This window comes from Falco cherrug, chromosome 1 (assembly GCF_023634085.1).
Source record: "Falco cherrug isolate bFalChe1 chromosome 1, bFalChe1.pri, whole genome shotgun sequence".
Taxonomy (NCBI): Eukaryota; Metazoa; Chordata; class Aves; order Falconiformes; family Falconidae; genus Falco; species Falco cherrug.
The window spans coordinates 33,948,387-33,968,294 of NC_073697.1; the positions used below are offsets into that span (position 1 = coordinate 33,948,387).

Here is a 19,908-nt window from a genome sequence, read left to right on the forward strand (position 1 = left end):
GTCAAATACAGTCTGAGAACTTCTATTCACCTTTACTGCTTGCCAGCACAGGACATACTCTGCAAAATACTTACATTTCCAAGCTTTCTGGTGGTTTAAAAGTGAACTGAACACCATTCGTCCATACTAGAGCATATTCATTTTGTTTTGATCGGAGATTGACAGTTGCAGAAAGGCTGAAGATGTTAGGACTGTTCCTTCAGATTTGTGTCTTGCCTTTTTGGAAACCTGCATTTTGCTAATAATGTGTTCCTGAAGAGTATAAAACCAGCTTAGTTTTGTGTCAGTCCGTCTTTTTATTCCTAACCTCCTTCAGATACATCCTGTGTAAAGTAGTACCTTGGAAAAAAAGACAGTATCTTGAATTACTTGTTTTTTAAGAATTTTTTAAGAATAATCTTGATAGATGCATATTTTTTAAACTTAATGATCCATAGAGATTGTCTTTTCAAATAATCTAGTATGTGGTGGAGGTTGGGGTGGGGAGAAATTATTGTATTTGTTCAAATCCTTTAACTGTTTTTGGATTTTTTCCCCATCTACACTAAAAAGCTTTATGGTTCTTAACTCGTTAATATAACTGAGAAAATTCTCTGGGGAAAAGAAATTCCCTCATTCTGCTAAATGGGATCCTCAGTTCAACCAATAAGGCAGCAAGAATTGCTTAACCTTTACTGCAGTTGCATTCCCTTTCCCCCAAAACAATTAAAAATGAAAGAAAACAACCTTCTGGCAGTGAAGGAGCGAGACAGCCACTGTGTTCTGTTAGCTTGCGACTCACAGCAGATACCATACATATCTTCCTTGGTATGCTAGACAGTGTAATTCACTAGGAAGATAAAATGTACTAGATTTTAATTCACCGAGAGAATTTACCCGTTGGCTGAACACCATATAATATAAACTTAACTTCTTCCTACAGCCAGGATCCAAATCAGAAAATTTAAGGAATACCTTTCAGAGGTACTAGTTCTATAAAGGGATCCTGTATACTTATGTAAATCAGGATTAATCATAAACACGTTAAAAATACAAAGTTGGACAACTGTGGTTTTCTGCTACTGCATATGAACACTTGGGCTGTGTATCTCATTGAATCCTACACAGCAAGAAACACTGTTGCTGCTTGGCTACTACTTTTATTTGTATAACTGGCACGACAGCAAATTTTGACGTTCTCTTGTAATATCCTTGTGCTGGCTGTGTCAGTTAAAACCCACCCAGGATTTGTTTCCTTGCTTGCCTGCTGTTTCACCATTAGAGTCTGTCTTTTGTCCTTCTACTGAGCCTGCACAGGATTGTGTCTTGGACTATAACCATGAGACCAGTACTCAAAAGTGAAATGAGCACTGTTTGCAAAGTATCTAGAGGACAAAAGTGCTACTTTAATTTTGGGGTTTTTTCCTCTTCTTCATCTTGTTTTTGTCAAATTATGTTTTGTCTGATTTAACAACCTGTGAAAGCTCACATGGTATCAGACAAGCACCAAAGCAACTGCAGAAGGGATGACATGCTAGGGACAGAGCAACAAACTGTCAGACCTGTTCAGCCTAATTATTCTCTGGTGTACCACAGAGTGGCTTCAGTGAAAGACAGCATATATTACTGTCACTATTAGCAAAGGAAGATCTCTAAGAATAAGTTTTAAAATAAACATTACAAAAACAAGCATCAGTTGCAGTGAGGGACCGAGCTGAAGTCTTGGAGCATTCTTGGGGTACCTCAACTGAAATACACGTTTCTGAAAAGTAAGAGTGTACATGGGCATCTAAGGCTGGGGGGGGGAAGGGGTGCTGAAATATATTTGCTTTGAGCAATAATCAAGACACAATATTAATAAATATTTAATATTGTTTTTATGTGAGGAAGATGTTAATGAAATGCTAAGGCTATGACTGGCTGTCTTATCATACAATCTTGCTCTTGACTAATTGAACTCTACCGAAAAACTAGTTACTAAACTTTTTCCATATAACTATTTTGCCTAATTAGCATGAGTTCAGAAAAGAACACATTGATTGGAAAGCTAGGGAATCTTCTGAGAAAATCCGAGAAATTAAAATTCATAGCCTGGTGCACAGATGATTACTGGGGGGAAATGATTGCTGGAGTATTAATGGCAGCAAAAATATTCTTCGTCTTCAAAATGGCTGAAAATGGCTTAAATATCCAGCCAGCTCCAAATCATGTTGGTTTAACAGGAGGAAGCCATGCAAGTGTCTCGTTTATGGAGTTAGGGTCATATGCATGTCAAGAAGCACGTGAAAACAAACTTCTCGGGACCCACAAACCCACTGTGCGTAACAGAATATCTGCTTATCTGAGCTGTAAGCACAAATATTATAGAGAGGCTGTGGGAAACCCTGCAAAGTAACCTACTAAAGATTTGACCACTGCACTAGCATAACACAATCAAAAGTGGTGTCTCAATTTTTGTTGAAGATTCAAGATGTACTTCTGTATTCTGTTACTTTCCTTATTTCAGCATATACAAGGACCTCGTGATGCTGCAGTTAGTTGGACATTATAATGCTTTCTCAGGGAAAAGCTGTAACCATCCTTTTACTTACTTAAGTGATAAGGCATTGTAAGCTCATTGCTCCCCTCAGGGTTTGGTTGTATATTGCTGCTGCTGCGTTCCAGAGTGCTAGAACAGCAAAATTGCTGTAGCAGAAAATTTTTCATTGTGTTGCATGGATCCTCAAATATCACTGTAGGTTCCTACACTGGCATAGGGCTGTAAGCTAAGAAAAAACTTTATTAGGAGCTGAGAAACATCAAGTTATGCTATTTCTTCCAACCCTTCCCCATAACTTTTTTTTCTCTCTTTCTTTTGTGAAAGAATGGGAGTGTGGCTCAGAAAACGTTTAAATTTCCTGAAGTATTAGTACTCTGCCGAACTTATACTTTTGACGGGGGAATTAGAAGGCTTTAGAACCCTCAGATTCCCAAAAGAGTGAAATCTCTGAAGGCGTGGGCAGAAAAGGTCCTTTTCCTTCCAGTGTGGAGATTATATGTTTTTATATCCTTGTCTCCTAACGTTTCGCAGCAGTAAACCCATTCACTCTGGGTGAATTTCAGGCCTTACATTGAAAAAAAAAAAGAAGTCTTCAGTGTCCAGAAGCAAGAAAAGGTCTGGCCTTAAAAGGTTTATTTTCATGTGTACTTGGAATTAGATTTAACCCTAAAATTATTGCCTAAAAAACCCAATCAAATTGTATAATATAAAAAACTAGATCACATGGAAAAGGTTCTGCTCAGAAAAGGAAGTTCTAAAATGCTATTGGAAGGAATGTAAATCACAGAATCACAGTGCAGCTGAGGTTGTAAGGGACCTCTGGAAGTCATCTGTTCCCACACAGTTGCTCAGGCAGGGCCACCTAAGGCCAGTTGCCCAGCACTGTGACAAATAGCTTTCGAACATCTATTCAGCGTTCAACTTCACAGCCTCTCTGAGCAACCAGAGACAGTGTTCAGTCACCCTCACAGTAAAAAAGTGTTTCTTGATCTTCAGAGGTATCAGTTTCTGCCTGTTGCCTCGGTCCTGTCACTGGGCACCACTGAGAAGAGCCTGGTTTTATCTTCATTACAACCCCCCTTCAGATACGGATACACATTCATGAGATCACCCTGAGCCCTCTCTTCTCCAGGCTGATCAGTCCCAGCTCTCTCAGCCTTTCCTCATAGGAGAGGTGCTTCTGTCCCTTTGGCATCTTTGTGGCCCTTCAGTGGACTCTGTCCAGTCTGTCCATGTCTCCCTTGTACTGGGAACAGGGCACAGTACTCCAGGTGTGGCCTCATCTGATAAACTGTGGGGGGTTTTGTCAGTGATAAATAAAAACAAACAAACAACAATGACATGCTTTAGAAGCTGTTAATAAATTAAACAATAATATGCAAGCAGATGCTATTTCTGAATGTTGCATAATTCTGAATGGAAGGCAGACCTATAGTAAAATCTGTGCATATGTTATATATAGTCTGAGCCTTATTACATACACCTGAGGGACAAAATTATGGTTACAGGGTTTTTTTAGTTATGTTTCATGAATGTGCTGCAGACATTTAATATTTGTAAATTTATTATAGCTCATCTTTATAGGGCAGATACACTCATGTTTTAACAAGTACATCAAACGTAGAAATATGTCAGCCACTTCAGACGTCATTTATAATACGCTCCGTTGCTATGGAAACCCACAGTGCTTCACCTTTCTAAAAGCCAAGGAGAGAAATAGAACATTTATTGTACATGGGGTATTTCACATCAGAGGAAGACAGGTGCATCACAAGAAAAGAGCTGCACATAGTGATGTTCTTGTGATCATGTTCGATAGTCTTTTTTTCTTCAGCTTAGTTGCTAACCATTTGTTGAACCATAGGGAGCCAGGCAATTTTGAAATAGAGGTGTTGTACGGGATAGTTTCAGGATTTAAAATTAATAGATGGTTGGTTTGGAGGTTGGGATGGTGAATATTCCTGTTGGTTACTAGAACGTTAAGCTTTTATTACTAGCATGCAGAGTTCATTTGTTTTCTCATTCATTGCAGCAGAAAACATGTCCCTTTCTATAGGAACTCATCTGAGGTCATCTAACTGCACAGTCCATAAAAATGTAGCTTCCTAGGTGTATGGGCAAGCATAAGTAGCTATATTCAAAATTTGGCTAATGGAAAATGGCTGAGTATGGAGCTGTGAATGCTGCTGCTCTGTCCCATCATTTCTGCCAGCTTGATCTGGCTTCCCTGTAGTTACTTGTTTGCATAAATAAAATGGTTGCTAATGGTGTCCTCTTTCTTCCATGCATAATTACAAAAATAGTGGTGAAAGATGAAAATCAGCATGTCAGGCACTGCTATTACCGTGTTCTTTCCAAATGTGGAAAGTCTGAAGATGGTTAGGGTCATGCAGGAAAAAAAATGTTTTGTTAAAAGCAGGAAAAGCGTGTCTTACATGCAGTGTTAGTCAGAGGAAGGTAGGTCAAAGATTTACTCAGATAATACTTAAAAAGAAGGGCTGGGAATTAAATATGTACAGTTGAGGCATGCCTTGGGCTTCAACTTTCTTAAAAATACACTTTGCACTCCCATTCAAGTAGTTCAATGGATAGAGAAACAACAATCGTTTAATGTTAGAGCCAATCTACAGCAAGCTTTTGGGGGGCAAGTTTACTTGTACTGATGATTCTCTGCTGATTAGGTTAACCCAGTCTGAGCTGTAGGATGACACAGCTGTATTATAGCTAATAAAGTAGTTGGGTTTGACTGAGCCCTAGTAGTTCCATTATACTGCACTTCTCCTGCATAGGCATACTTTTATGCTTACAAACATGGTAGTGGCAATTCCTGCTGCTGCAAGATCAAGCATGATTCAATAGAAAAGGAAAAACAGGTCTGTAGGCTGAAGCCATAGTCACGTAATTTAGGAATAATTTTGTTTGTCAAACAAGCCAGTGGGCCTTGCAGTAAAGGAAACCAGAATTTCATTACTTACTATTACTAAATGTAATTTAATCTTGTTTAGGAAAGAGATAGCCTCTCTGTAATGTTTTTTGAAAGCTTAATAAATTAAAATGTTACTGTTACTCCCATGGCCGTGCCGTTTAATTTACAATCCACTTGCATACTAGCTATTTTAAGCATAATTGTAGAACATACTAGATCAATTAATTTTATAGAAAAATGAAATGACCTGTAGCTGCTATGTCATGGGGGGAGTTGGTAATGGTTGTCTTGTGGGATTCTTTTCAGCTCTTGTTTTCAGATCGGTAATAGCAGCAGTCCTTTGATTTAGATCAAAGCAAGAACAAAAGCTTCTTAGGAGCAAGTGAGACTCAGAAGGTGAAAATTAAGAGGAAAAAAGTAATTAAATCCCATACCATAGCCTAGAACCAGACTACTAAAATGAGGAAATCAACTTTATACAGCTATAGCTGTATATTATTTCAGTGTAATTTACATCTAAGCATGAGACCAAACCTTCAGCAGCTGGCTACCGTATTTTATCCCTTGATTACAAACAAGTGAATCTTATCTTGCTTGTACAGGTGTTGAATTTTTTCTTTCTCAGCCTATATTCACTTACAGTCATTAAAGATCTAGGACACTTAGTGTAAATATTAAAGATTATGTATGAAGCCTGACAAATTTAATCTTGGGCAATTACACTCTACCTAGCACTTCTGACCAGCGCAAGCTCCCCTGCAGTTTCAGTTGGGTAAGTAATCTGGAAGTGCAACATTGGGCTCTTCAGTAGCTGTAGCACTGACTACACAAGCAACATGATTCTGTACATTAGTCTCATTTTTCTAAGCATTTTATGAGAACTTGTGTAGGCAGTGTTCTGTGATTAGCTGTAGCAGCCTACGCAGGAGGTGTTGCATTCAAAAAATACGAGTTCTTTTAACCTGAGAAAAATTCTTGGAAGGATATGCATAAATTTATTGCTTCTCCTGGTTCTCAAAATGCTTTTTATTGGCCATAGTTTTCTTCTGCAGATCTAAAATAGAAACTTTTCTGTGTAGAAAACTGTAGATTATTTCATGTGAACAGATTTCTTACTCGCTGACTAATCAGATGATTAAGTTCATTATCCACCAAATAACTTCCCTAATAAGCTCAGATCTGGCATGAAGAAGCAGCTGAAGATTAGCAGTTCATCTGACCTGTACATAGGTGCCCTTTCTGTATTTGACAATTTCTTTCTCATCTGGCTGACTGACATTTCCCTCTGGAAAAAAGAGTACAGAAAGAAGGGCAACTAATTAATACTTCCAAATTTTGTTTCTATTTCTAACTCATCAGCAATTTCCTTTTTCAGCTACGTTGGGGGAAACTATCAAATAGAGTCTAATGAACTATTACTGCTAGCCAATTAAAACTTCCCTCACAAAACACCCCCCACCACCACACCACCCCAAATTAGTTACAATACTTGGCAGATTTCATCACTTAGGAAAGCAGTTTCATGTATATATATATGTGTGTAATTCAAGTCAGTTAATGAATAATAACACATCTTTGCCTTGAAAACTGTTCAACTTTGATCCGCCCCATTCTACATTAGACAACAGCAAATCCACAATGTCTGCGCAGAAGAGAAATGAAAATAATTTTCAGTAGGAAGTGATTTCTCTCTGACAAAAGCCTGAGAAGACTGATACTGTTTACAAGCAGATGTTAAAACCAAAATATAGTGGAAAGGGATAAAACACTTCAATGTATTTGGAATCAGGTAGGCATTTGTATTTCTTTGCTCTCATGCACAAAAGTCAGAAGACATTGAAAAGAGGAAGAGTTTATAAATTACAGTGAAAACTTCTTATAAGCATTAAAATAAAAATAACTAAAAAATTCTTTATACAAACTAAAGCAATCAAAAGAAAAATACACGCTTCATTTTACTGTGCTAGTTACAGTGACAGGTTGTAATTAAAACCTAAGAGTTTACTGAAATTAAACAAGATTACCAATGTATATAAAAGAAGTATGATAATACCAGATAATTTTGAAAGAACTGTGTAATCATATAAAATTATAGGGAAGTTTTGTATCCTAATACACTAATCATAGAATTATTATTTGGCTATTTTTAGGTCTTAAAAATGGTTTATTCCTTAATTTTTAATTCACAGCATCCTACGCGTTACTCTCAAGCATTTGCTACTTGTGATGTGTTCAATTAGGTGGAATATTGTTTGTTTTGATATGGCAGATCTTCTCTGGTTTTGGGGAACTTTGAAATTATTAAAACTCAATTTCCCATATCTAAGCTTTATGAATAATATTTCTGAGTATTTTTTAATTCAGAAGGGGAAAATTGTAGGTATTCTACAAGTACATAGCAATCAGATCTAAAATCTACTTAGTACAAAATACACTGTCATATTTAAGGTGTCTTTTATATGATTGCTTTCCATACGTAGATCATTCTACTCAGGATGGTTAGAGTTGCCAGTAATTACTTGGGATTTTTTTGGGGAAAATGTAAGGACTCCAGAACGGGATTATTCTTGTAGACCTCACTAATTTTGGCAGATCTACTCTGTCAAGTTCAGAAATTACTTGGGATCTGTGGTTCCAGAGAGAAGAAGTATCTCCTACAGCACTTTGACACAGATTTCTCATGTCTGTTTACTTGGGAGAGAAAAGCTTGTGATTCTCATTACCAGGGGGAAGGAATTGGCAGGAACAGGTCCATGGCTGTGAACATCTTCACTCTGTCCTTTGAGGAGCACCATGCCTTGCTATGCATCTGCATCCACACAGCCTTATGCTGCAGCATTACAGACCCTTACTTTGTGAAGGGGAAAATCAGCCTAATACTATATTTTTCTGTGCATGTTTATTGCTCGTTCAGGAGTGCTGTGTATTGGAGTTTCTTTTCTTTGGTTTCTATGGGAAATATACTTTCCCATACTTAGTAGTTCGGTAAACCCACAAGGTTTTAGCACTTGAGTTTCCAGCAAGCAATAAAGGTTCTGCTTCAAATCTTCATGGAGAGGAATTTACAGTCAGTGGAAGATGCGCTGTTCAGATGGGATAGCTTCCTAACAATGCTGGGATAGCTTTTTAATATTTTTTTTTTCCCATGCCTATTGAAGAATCACAAGAAAGTTATGCAAACTTAAATATATCATTAAATCATCAGTGGAATGCATTGCAGTGTCAAAAATGAAAGCAGGAATTAGGGAAAGACAGGAATTAGGGATTAGGCTGATGTTACAGTCCATCAGCCCCTGGTTTCAGAGCTTTGTGTAAAGGATGGTGTTTTCTTTTGTATCCTGGGCATCATATTGATGAGAAATTCCTTTTCTTTGAATGGCTTTAAAATTTGTTTGTAGTGGCAATATAGACACCCTATAAGGACGTGTCAAAGAAATATTTATTTTGAAATAATTGAACAAAATACAGAGTATGAGAAAGAAATTGCACTTAACTATGAATTTAGGAAGGGATCAGAATACAAAGAGATGCCCTATATATAATTGGATTTTATTATCTCCTTGTTCAAGATTGGTTTCATTTTCCAATACTTTGAGGCATGGAATTTTTTTGATTGAACTACTTCCAGAAGAATTCACCTCTGTAAGGCACGCTGTTGTTTGAATCTGTTGCATGATGCATTAAAGAAAACATTTCATACATCCCTTCCTTTCCCTTTCCACATAGTTTCTTATCCTTACTGCTTTACTTTTGAAACTAAAAACTTGGAGATTCACAAAGATTGTGTTTAGTTCCCCTAACTTAGAGAACTATCATGAGAAACAACAGGAAAAGTCTACTTCTTTTTTTAAGGAGGTAATCTTTGAAGTCAATGTAATGTAATCAGTTACATTAATTTGACTGAATGTTCTTAGGAGGTTTTGGGTTGTTTTTTTCTTTAAAAATTCTTCTTTAACTCATAAGCTGTGCAGGTAGAATTGGCCCCTAAAACTCATCAAATTCATAATCTCCGGCCCTTTCATTTTTTCGAAGGGATCCAGGTCTACTTGTGTGAAAGCAGAAAACAAAACACTGGTTATGGCTGGGACCACTTCTTGCTGGGTGGCTTTCCACACGTGGGTTGGCACATTCAGTGGTAGAGTTGAAGGGCCTCTATTCCCAAGAGTGGACAACTGGAGAACATAAGGCAGTCTGGACCTACTGCATGAAAGGACAATGTAGACTGACAGATTTCTCCATTTTAATAGTTTCCCTGATACTGTTTATTAACAGTAAATAAATCTCTTTCATTGTTGTGGTAAAATTATCTGCATTATATTAGGATTGTTGTTTCTGTAATTCCTGTAAAATAACATGGGTCAAAGTTCCCATCCTGGGATCACCTGAAATATTTAAACCCTGAAATATTGTGAATGTTTGAGAGAAAGAAGAAAAATTTGAGGAAAAGATGAAAAAAAATAGGAATAAACTCAAGGAGAAAATAGAAGTCAAGAGATGAGAATGAGTTAAGATGAACATGTCAGAGCCTTAAAAGGAGATTACATGGAACAACTAGAAATTTTAAAGAGGAAACAAAACATTAATTTTCTTTAAAAGGAATAGAATTAATATGCAAATATATTGAATAATTATTTTACAATATGATGCAAAGGTAATGACATGTTTGGAAGGTGCAAATGGGGGTTAGTGTACTTGGTTTGATTAATTTTTATTGTGCTGTCCTCTCAGACAGTTTTAGCTCTACAGGTTAATAAGGAAAGGAACTGATGTTCCAGATTGAGAACATATATAAATAATACAGAACCCATTATATTCTAGTATTAAACACAGAGAAGAGCAAAGTCAGAGAATATTGTTGCTTATCTATTGTATAGATATAACCTAAAATTAACAGAAGTATACATGCGATTTTTTGAATTAACAAAAATATTTGGATTCTAGATGCCTGCCTGTGTAGAAGAACGTGTGACACCAATTAGTTATTATAATTCAATAGACATCCTTCAAAGAAAAAAAAAAAAGCTGATAGTAAATTGGAGATTACATTTTTCTTTCTCTACCTGATAGTCCATAAACAATAGATTTTTAACATTACAATTTGTTATTATGCTGATTCAAAATTGTAATGGTTTTCTGAACAAAAATAAAAGTTTCTCAGCTTCTGGAAAGGCAATAGATTTTTTTTCTAATGGAAAGAGTTAAGCAACCCAAGATGAGTGGCTGATATTTGGCATCATTTGTGAGATTTTTTTTTAGTGTTAGATCATATATATTTCTTCAGTAACAAGGAAGTCTAGAATTATTTTTTCTGAGACTTCACTTTATTTTAGTGTCTTTATGCCAGCAGACAGGATTTAGTTAAATTATTAGAATGGGCACACGAATAAGCATTTAGGCCTAACCTTATAATATTTATGCATCACATACATAAATATTCTTCAGAGCCTATTTATCGCACTGGGTATCCTCTTGGTAATCACATTAATAAACACAGGACAATTAGTTTTATACAGACTATCCAATAAATCAGCTGGGATCATAAGCCCCCCCCTTTTTGTTTTCCCTGATGCATAACCTGGGCAAGATCTTCCCAGGAGCTGTGGAAAACATCTCATTCCCCATTCATATATATATGCGCTTGGGATTCAGCACTTCTAGGTTCACGCCCTTAGGGAGAAAAGCACTGTGGTTTTTTTTCTCAATCAATAAATAATACATTCTTCCTGGCTATGGAACAGGGGTTTGGGCAGTGCATGTCTCCTTGACAGCACTATATTTTGCTATCTGGAATCACTGATTGTGCTGATGTGTATTTAATTTCCATTCTCATTTCCACTGAAAATTCTAATTAGATTCTGGTGATGCTTAAGAAGAGGAAGGGACAGTGTTTCTCTAAACATTATTCCTTCTAATGCAGAGGGCAGTAGTTTTCTGACACGCAGCATTTAGCACACATGAAAACAGATGTATGTCTTTAGCAAACTGTCATTTGTCAAACTTAATAAAAATTGTGCTAGGAGAAGCTGGGGAAGGGCTGTGAAGCTGGGGGAGAGTCACAAAGCCTGTGTCTGGAAGCGCTGGAGTGCAGAGTGCTGATAGCAGCGTGCTCCCTAGTGCAAGTTTCCAGGGAGCATTTCTTCTTGGCACTGACACAGCCAAGTCTCCAGCTCCGACACAGATGTTCCTCCAGCAGCCCTGAAGTAACGCTGCTCACTGGATACAATGTCATACCCAGGGGTTCATGGTCCACCTCAGCCTTCTAAGAGGACTCGGTACTGATGAAATCAAACGCTTAGAGAAGCGTAAGATGCGGGGCTTTATCTAGTATTTTGTCTCAGCTAGAGTAGCTGGTGAATCGCCACGGCTCAGTACAGCACTGCTTTACACCACTGCAACTTTCTTCAAAGCAAACTCTTGGTAAAATCCTCTAATTTCCCCTCTGATTGTGAACCCGTGTAAGGACTGGAATGATTTGCCTGTTGGAAGAATGTTGACCCTTGAATGGGAGTCGGAGGGACTGCAAACAGTGGGTATTGTTGTGATTATATTTGCATCTCTGAAGCTGCTTCATTTGCTGGGACTGATTGATTTTTCAGAAGGTAAAGTGGTCACTCACTCGCAGTTTGTGCTGTTTGTAGGTGTGGTGTCTGATCTGCTAAAACAGACTTAGCATCAGATATAAAAGCTGTGAAATGTAAAGGGTTGAAAAAAAAATAACATCCAGACTAAAAATCCTAGTTTACTTCTGCTGGTTTTACTTTGTTATCAAAAATGGGAATAGATACTAGCATAAGTTTTATATTTTACAGTGCATTACCGGGTGTCTGTGAGGGGATGTTTATTAGAAAGATGGAAAATAGTGAACGTAACACCTGTCAGTTGCCTTTGAAAGCTGTTCACTCTTACAAAACTTGATACATTAAGAGGATCTTGGTTCAGTTCATGTTTGTTACATGTTTTGCTCTTCTGATTTGTGGTGCAATTAGAGTTTCGCTCTGTGTCAGTATCTGTGTTTGAAAAATCCATTTCATGGGTAAATGCAGAACACTGTTACTACAGGATAAGCTTTAGGATCAAGTCTGAACACCTTTCAAAAAAGACATAGATGCCAACATTAAATGTGGATATTTAAAATACATATATAATGAATATATGTTTTAAAATTCCTCTTTGCTTGCTGAGATTTCTGCCTGCTCTATACTATATGGGTCATCTCATTTGCTTCACGTTAATGTATTAGGATTTTTATTTCTCTGCAAAGTGAGGGGGGGTTCCCACATCTTATAGAAAGAGGCTATTTTAGCTTAGTTATTAATGAAATCTTTTGTTGTCAACTTTTCAACTTCTTAACAAAATGTCTGGTGTGGGCTGCTGTAGTAAACAAAAGCTATTCACACGCTGAAGTCCTTACTCAAAAAATACTTGCTTTTGTCAGTGTGTTTGGTCATATGAACCCAAACCAACCCTTTTTGCTGTGTAACTGCTTTCAGTCAGAATCACACAGACAAGAAGAGCACTCCAGTTTTTTGAAACATTAACTTTTCATCATGGAATACGGTCTTTGATGGATGTAGATTCACATCATCACCTCATAAAATTGTTCAGTGTGCTGATAAAATGTGAAATATTTAACGCAGCACTTTTACAGTTACTGAACTATTGAAATAAATCATTGTTAAAACTGTATGTGGTGGGAATGTGTAACATTTGCTGTGTTACTATGTAATGCATTGGTTATGGAATAATACAATTACTTTTTTAATTCTAAACTAATTAGTAATTCCATAAACAGATCTGTTAACAGAGTTAGGCTTTCTGATACCTTAACATGCTTGTCTAATATCCCAGATATATTGACTTATTTTGAAAATACCGCTGGAAGATAGGGCAGCATGCTTGTCCCGATGTTTGGCAATTACAAGACAGAGAAGACTGCTAAATGAAAAATCCTTAATCGCTAAACTTGTTGCAGCTCCACAGATTTTAGTCAGCTTGTGATGATGCATTATGGCAGTTTCTACCAGCAGAGCAACTTGTCTAAGCCCACACCAAGACTCAGCACCAGAAAGGTGAGAAGAACTAAAGTGATCCTGAAAAAACATCATGGGCTGAGTAACTGGAATGTTTGCATCTTTCCAGTCCACAGAAGTGTAGAGGTAGCTTCAGCTACAGTCCTTAATCTGTACTGTGAAAATACGACAGCTTGTTTATTGTTTATTTTTACAGTCATTTATAATGAGATATAAAATACCCTACATCTTGTATTCCAGGCACTTTCAGTATTATTTTTAAAATTAACAAAGATAAAGCAATAGTACACTCACAGAAGAATTTCTTCTTTAACACAGCTACTGGAAGTGTTTCACTCAGTACAGCTTCTTCACTGTGTGCAGTCATTCCTCCTGCAAAAGTGGACTTTCAACTGAACAAGCAAAAATATGGGCCACTTATTGCACTATGAGGGACAGCCACCCTCCTTTACATAGCTAAGGAGTTAGAGAAGAGCTTGACTTGCCATCACTCCTCCACAGGAAAGTAGGAGAATCCAGGCAATCTGCTTAGTTTTATTCTGGTGTTCAGCGTTTGGCAGGACAGGGAACATGATTTGATCTTGTGTCCCAGTCTAGGGACTGTTTCTTCTACTTCATCCATTGTCCACTTTCTGACAAGCAGGAAAGAGAGACCAGAATGAAGAGAAAGCTGGCTTCACTGGAGCCAGTGAGATATTTCAGTTATAAGGACAGGATTCAATCAATACCACTTTTGCTAGAACAGAATGAAAACTCTCCTTTCCCTCTCTGTCCATTACTTTGAAAGTGGTTTGACACTGATCAATACATTCCCTCCAGCTTCCTTGTCTGAAACCTTTGCTGCTGGGCAGCTTCCCTCCAAAGCTTTTGTTTTGTTCCTCAGCTGGAAGGGAAGGAGAGGAGGCGATCAGAAGTGAAGCAAAGGAGCAGAGCAGTAAAGTAGCAGCATCAGGCTTAGATGCAGTTCATCCACCAGCAGCATGGAGGGGAGAGATGGCAAAATGCAGGTTATTTGTGTGTCCAGAATATCTGTTAAGTGGGAGCTTTACAGAGAGTTTATGTAAATAGGTGTGAGCAAATTTGTAAGCATCAGGGGAATACATAAATCAAACTCTTCAAAAGGACAAACTCTGTGCCTCTTCATCATGCATTGATTATGTTTTGAAGTATAACACCTCATACAGAAATGTTTTTCTTTTGCTTGTAATATAATCAATCGAAGTCACAATCTGTTTTAGACTCTGCTGTTCCTCCCCTTTTCCTTCCACTAATCTCTAACAGTTTCCAGAGCTTGTTATTATCTTTCAAATGCTCATTCAGATATAAATTTCCTGTCTGATATATGAATGTCCTACTAAGTTAGTATCTTTTACCTAGTAGGACCCACTGGTCTCTGCATGTCTTTTAGCTCATTAGACCATCAGTGCTAGGTAGGAATATTTGACCCTTAGTTTCTCTTATTGTGATGTAAAACAGAGAGCAGTTCACTTACAGTTATCAATAAACATATTTGGCTGCAAAGTCTGCTTTGAGAAGGGATAGAGCAATTTGTTCCTTTGGCTAGAGTTTGGAAATTGTGGAGGGTGGGTATTTTCTTTAAATAAGAGATAGTTTTCTGTCTTAGGATATCTCTGCTCTGTGCAGGTACAGAAAGACCTTCTTTTTTTTCTTTCTAAACTAATTTGGATGGACAGAAGCCACCTCCAGTCCACAAGTCGTATTAGTGCATTTATCTGTTCCATCAAACTAGCATGCTAAAATGTGGCCTCTTCTGTAGCTTGGATACTTAAAAGCGCAGAGAGGATAAGGTTAGGTCTATCTGCAACCATCTGTATTAACATGTTGTTAGTTACACTTACGGTTTAGCAAAACCAGTAAGGTTTAAACTATTCTCTGAAGCGCAGTATGAGACTCTCCCTTAGAAAATGAATGATATAGGGACAGGCATATTGCAGTGCAATTTATTCTTGCTTCACAGTATTCTAAGAAAAAGAACCCCAACAAGCAAGGGAGTTTTCTCCTTGGCTACATGTGACTGATAAGAATTATCCTGATTTGAATGTCCTATCCATGCACTGGTGGCTGTGCTACAAGTTCAGCTTCCAGCAGGCTCTCCTGCATCAGCTCTTTCAGGCAAATGGGATGTGGTGTAGCATAACTCCACAATAAACAGAAAGGTAAGGAATATACCACACAGCAGTACGTGTCCCCTTGTCTTTTTTTCAGCAGCTGCTCGTAACACCTGATTAGGGTCTGCTATCAGCAAGCTGTTTGGTTTTCACACGATGAAATGTCCATTTCTACTAGTCTTTTTTCTTCTCCAGAGACACTTGTAGGATTGAGGTAACTACTTTATTCTGAGTAAGTATCTATCACCTGCCTCAAAAAATTCTGTTCATGGATGCTGATATCCCAGTGCCAATTCATGGCATCAAGGTATATAGTAGTGTTGGGTTTCCTGTGATCATTAGTGCATCTTTCACACCAGAAAGGAGAACTAATAATTCCTTCAGCATCAAATATATTTGCAGTTGTGCACATAGACTGTAAAGCTAGATGAAAGGTGTTAAGGTTCCAATATTACCTTTCCAGAAGCGTAATTCTTCCCCTCAGAGGAGAAAAAACTGGATTACCTTTATTCTTCGGGTGTTTCCCCAACCCTCTTTGTAAATCTTGACAGAGATTATGGATTCAAGGTCACTGTAGGAAAGTCAGTCCATATAGATTGCACAGCAGAGTACAGTTACTTCAGAGCAAATGCAAAACTGCATGAAGTTGCTGCTTTAAATCCAATCTTGATCCAAATTGATGTAAAAATTGTTACAAATTTCAATATGCTCATTTGTAAGAACATGTCTTCTTGGACATATGTGTTTCTGTATGCTTATGTTGGGTGCAAAACTGGCTGAAGCTTACTGAAACTTGTAACCATCTCTTACATCTAGCTCAGGGTTGTTCAAGATGTTCTATTTACTCTTTACCTTCCCACAAAAACTAGGCTCTTCCAGGCTTGGGAGCGTGGCTTTGTTTGGGAAGCACCATCTTGACTAACCTTATGTAATAAGACTATACTCTTGACATAATGATATTGAAACTGAAAATTTTGTTTTGTTTTGCTCTTACTTTAGTGGCTTTCCTACCTGGACATAGTGATAAGATGCACAAATCACATACAAGTGTAATGTGCTTGATAAACAAAAGCAAAAATTGTTCTTTCACGTCAAAATCAGGGAAATCGTGCATCAGGCTAAACTTATGCTTTTACCAAACTAGGAATTAAATAGGACAAGTTATTTAAGAGTTTGAAGGAAGGCCTTATTGCTTTATGGTGATCTATTCAGCCACTGCTGCTCACAGACTTCTCCAGGGTATTTTAACATCCAGATCATCTGAATCACTGAGGAAGACATCCATACCAGTCTGAATTAAAAGTTTAGATACTGCCTGTGTGAAAAGTAGAGAGAAATACTTAAGGGATATTAAAAATACTGGTAGAAACCAGGAAGACTTGCTGTCTGTAAGGACAGCTTACATGCTATCTCTTCACTTGGGAGTTCACAGAAGGATCAGGCATTATGAATTTTCTGGACTGCTTAGATAAAACTTTTCTTTTTAGTATGCATTCACCCACTGTACTAAAACTTTACTCTCTGGCTCAGCATCACACAGTATATTTGCATCCTAACATGGGGAGGGCTCTTTTTTGCCACACTGTGCCACTCAGTCATTGGATCCTCCACTTGTACTTCTACCTTCCTAATCTTAATTTTTTTTTTCCAAGAAAATATTCTTAGTGATAGTCGTTTTCTCCTGAGGGATTTAGTATTTTCAAGCAGGTAGGGAAGCTTCTTGTATTCATCTTTGCAAAGATGTGGTTACTTTTGAGCATCATTTGAAGCTTCTTCAAGAGATGCTGAGTATTCATGTTAAGCAGATCATTCACCCAAAGATGTCTGGGTTTTCACCGCTTTTGCTTCCGTACTAGATCAGATGCATCTTTCGCAGGACCACTTTACAGTCATGGTTCAAGAACATTATGAATACCTTTGTTGAGTACAACCATGTTTCCGAAACAACTGCAGTAAAATGTATTTGAATTAGAACTCAAAGAAAAAGATTACTAGGTTTTATCAGGATGAACTAGATGTGTTAAGTGTGACCAACCCTCCATCTGACTATTACAGAGTACTAAAATAAATGGATTCTTTATCAACAAAGGAAATCAGAAGATGAAGGAAAGATCATTCAGAAAACAGTATTCAATCGTTAACAGCCATTGCTGGCAAAATTACATATCCTTTGAAAGGGAAGGAGGTATTTTCTCACAGAATATAAACACTCAAAATAAAGGCAGGCAACACATATTTGATACCTGTAGCAAAGTCTACATCTAACTAGTGTGGATTCCAGAGGATGGATACTGGGAGCTTTCTACAGAATGCTCTGCTTATGCATTTTCCCTTTACACCCTGTCACTTTTTCAGGATCAGCCTGCTTTTAAAATGTAGCTCCACATAAAATAATTCATTTTAAGATGACAGAGATTCAGTAAGACAAAGCACGCTTCTGAAAAATAACTACACTGGGTCAGCTGGACATAGGTGAAGAGAGAAAAGCATTGCCTCATCACTAATGTGCTTTAGGGCTGAGAATCTAGAAGGCTTTACTGTTAGAATATTATATTTTCAAAGACATAAATAATCGTTGCCTGAAGTAACGTTATAGAACGAGATAAAATATGCTCAGTGATGGAATGACTGAATGAAAAAATGCATCCATAGTAGTGCACTGATGTAGAAATGATGTAGTCACCTTTGGTCTCTTGACTTCTGAAGTTTTGTTCCATGTTTGATGCAGTTTTTTACCAGAATTCTTTGACATTTTATATTAATGAGACAAGGGAGATAGTGAATTTTGTAGAGATTTATGTATCAGATTACGTGCAGACCTAGATGAAACATCAAGATTTACAAAGCAGTTGAATCTGTTCCATGTAATGTGCAAATAATAACATAATTTAAAGTCATTATGCTATAATTTAATTGTCTAGTATGCATTTTAGCTCATAATAAAACTTATTATGGAATTACATTCGGGGAAAACTGCAAAATCAGCCATGAAGCTGGTTTTGCAGTCTCATCTGGACATTTAATGCTGTATAACTGCTTAATGTTACTTTAGCAGTATAAAGAAGCACAAAGCAGGCTGATCCGTTTGTAGAAATGTAAAATGCCCTTCCAAAGTCTGTAGTCTATGAACTTTTAGAAATAGCCTAACAGTAGATTATGTGCATGTGTGTACATTTGCTGGAGAGAGAAACAATCTAAAATTGAGGCAGTGCCTACCAGACTTTAACACTAAGTAAATTTTAATGGCTGTGGTATCCCACAGGGACAACTGTATAATGGAAGGTCTGACATAGGTGCAAGTAGGTCACTTTTAATATTAAAAAAAAAAAAAAAAAAAATCAATGAAATTGTTCTTACTGATCAATTTGTTATTTGTTTGTAAAATATGTAACTGATGAATACTCTAGATTTACATATTAAAATGGCAGGATATTGGGCAGATTGATAATTTTATATTTGCTTCTAAGTAGGTGGATGGATTCCAGATCTGCATTTGTCTCCTTTTGGGGTATGTATACAGATGAATAGATCTCGAATATTTCTGATAGACACCTGCCCATATTTTGGGTACATTTTCAGCCTTCCACTAATCACTTAAGAAAGAATGAGTTATGTCACATAAAAAAATCATTGTTCAGACAGACGGGGCTTTCAAAAGGTAGAAGGATGAATATTGATCAAAGTTCACTGAAATGAGTGAAACCAAAATGAAGTGCAACAGGCCAGTCACTGTTTCATGATGCTCCCAAAGGAGGTTTGTTCCTTGCAGGTAAAACTGCTGAGTTTGGAGTGGGAGAGTGAAATTAGATGAGTTAGAGGACAGATGGTTCAGAAGTAAGGGGGGAAAAGAGTTTGTTTGCTTAGTGACTTATCACCAAACAAATAAGTAGCAAGGTAAGGAGGACCTCAAATTTTGTTTAAAACATGAAATAAAATAATTAGGGAAGTAAATAGAAAGGCCCATGAGTTTCAGCGAATTAGATTTTTATTTCATGTGCCAATCATATTGCATTTGAGCGTTCCTGTGTAAGGAGAGGAAATGTAGCATTCCATGCTAAAAATAAATAAATACATAAATAAATAAATAAAAAATGTACTGGTACTGTATTCTCTTGTGATCTAATGGGGAACACACCACTAAGCTGTGATTTTCCAGATATCCACAGTGACAGAAGCACTGGTTTCAGCCTAGCAATACATGCAGCCATAATGTTTAACCTATGTACTAGCAGTTTGATCCATATCTTTCTTGTACTGTAAATGCTTTAGATTCCTTTGTTTCTTAATAAAATATGGAGTTCTAGG

General features: G+C 37.2%; 1 protein-coding gene across 7 annotated transcripts in view; it reads left to right on the forward strand.

The window, feature by feature from the left end:
* KCNIP4 (potassium voltage-gated channel interacting protein 4) overlaps positions 1-19,908 on the forward strand; it is a 429,973-nt gene that overhangs the window by 318,328 nt on the left and 91,737 nt on the right. The window contains exon 1 of one of the 7 annotated variants that reach the window (XM_005435269.4): positions 11,915-12,043. The exons of the other annotated variants lie outside the window; for them this stretch is intronic. Within the exon in view, the coding sequence (XP_005435326.1) occupies positions 11,932-12,043 (112 nt within the window). The 5' untranslated portion in view covers positions 11,915-11,931. Of the gene's footprint in view, positions 1-11,914; positions 12,044-19,908 lie in introns of those variants that run through there. 7 annotated transcript variants of the gene reach the window in all.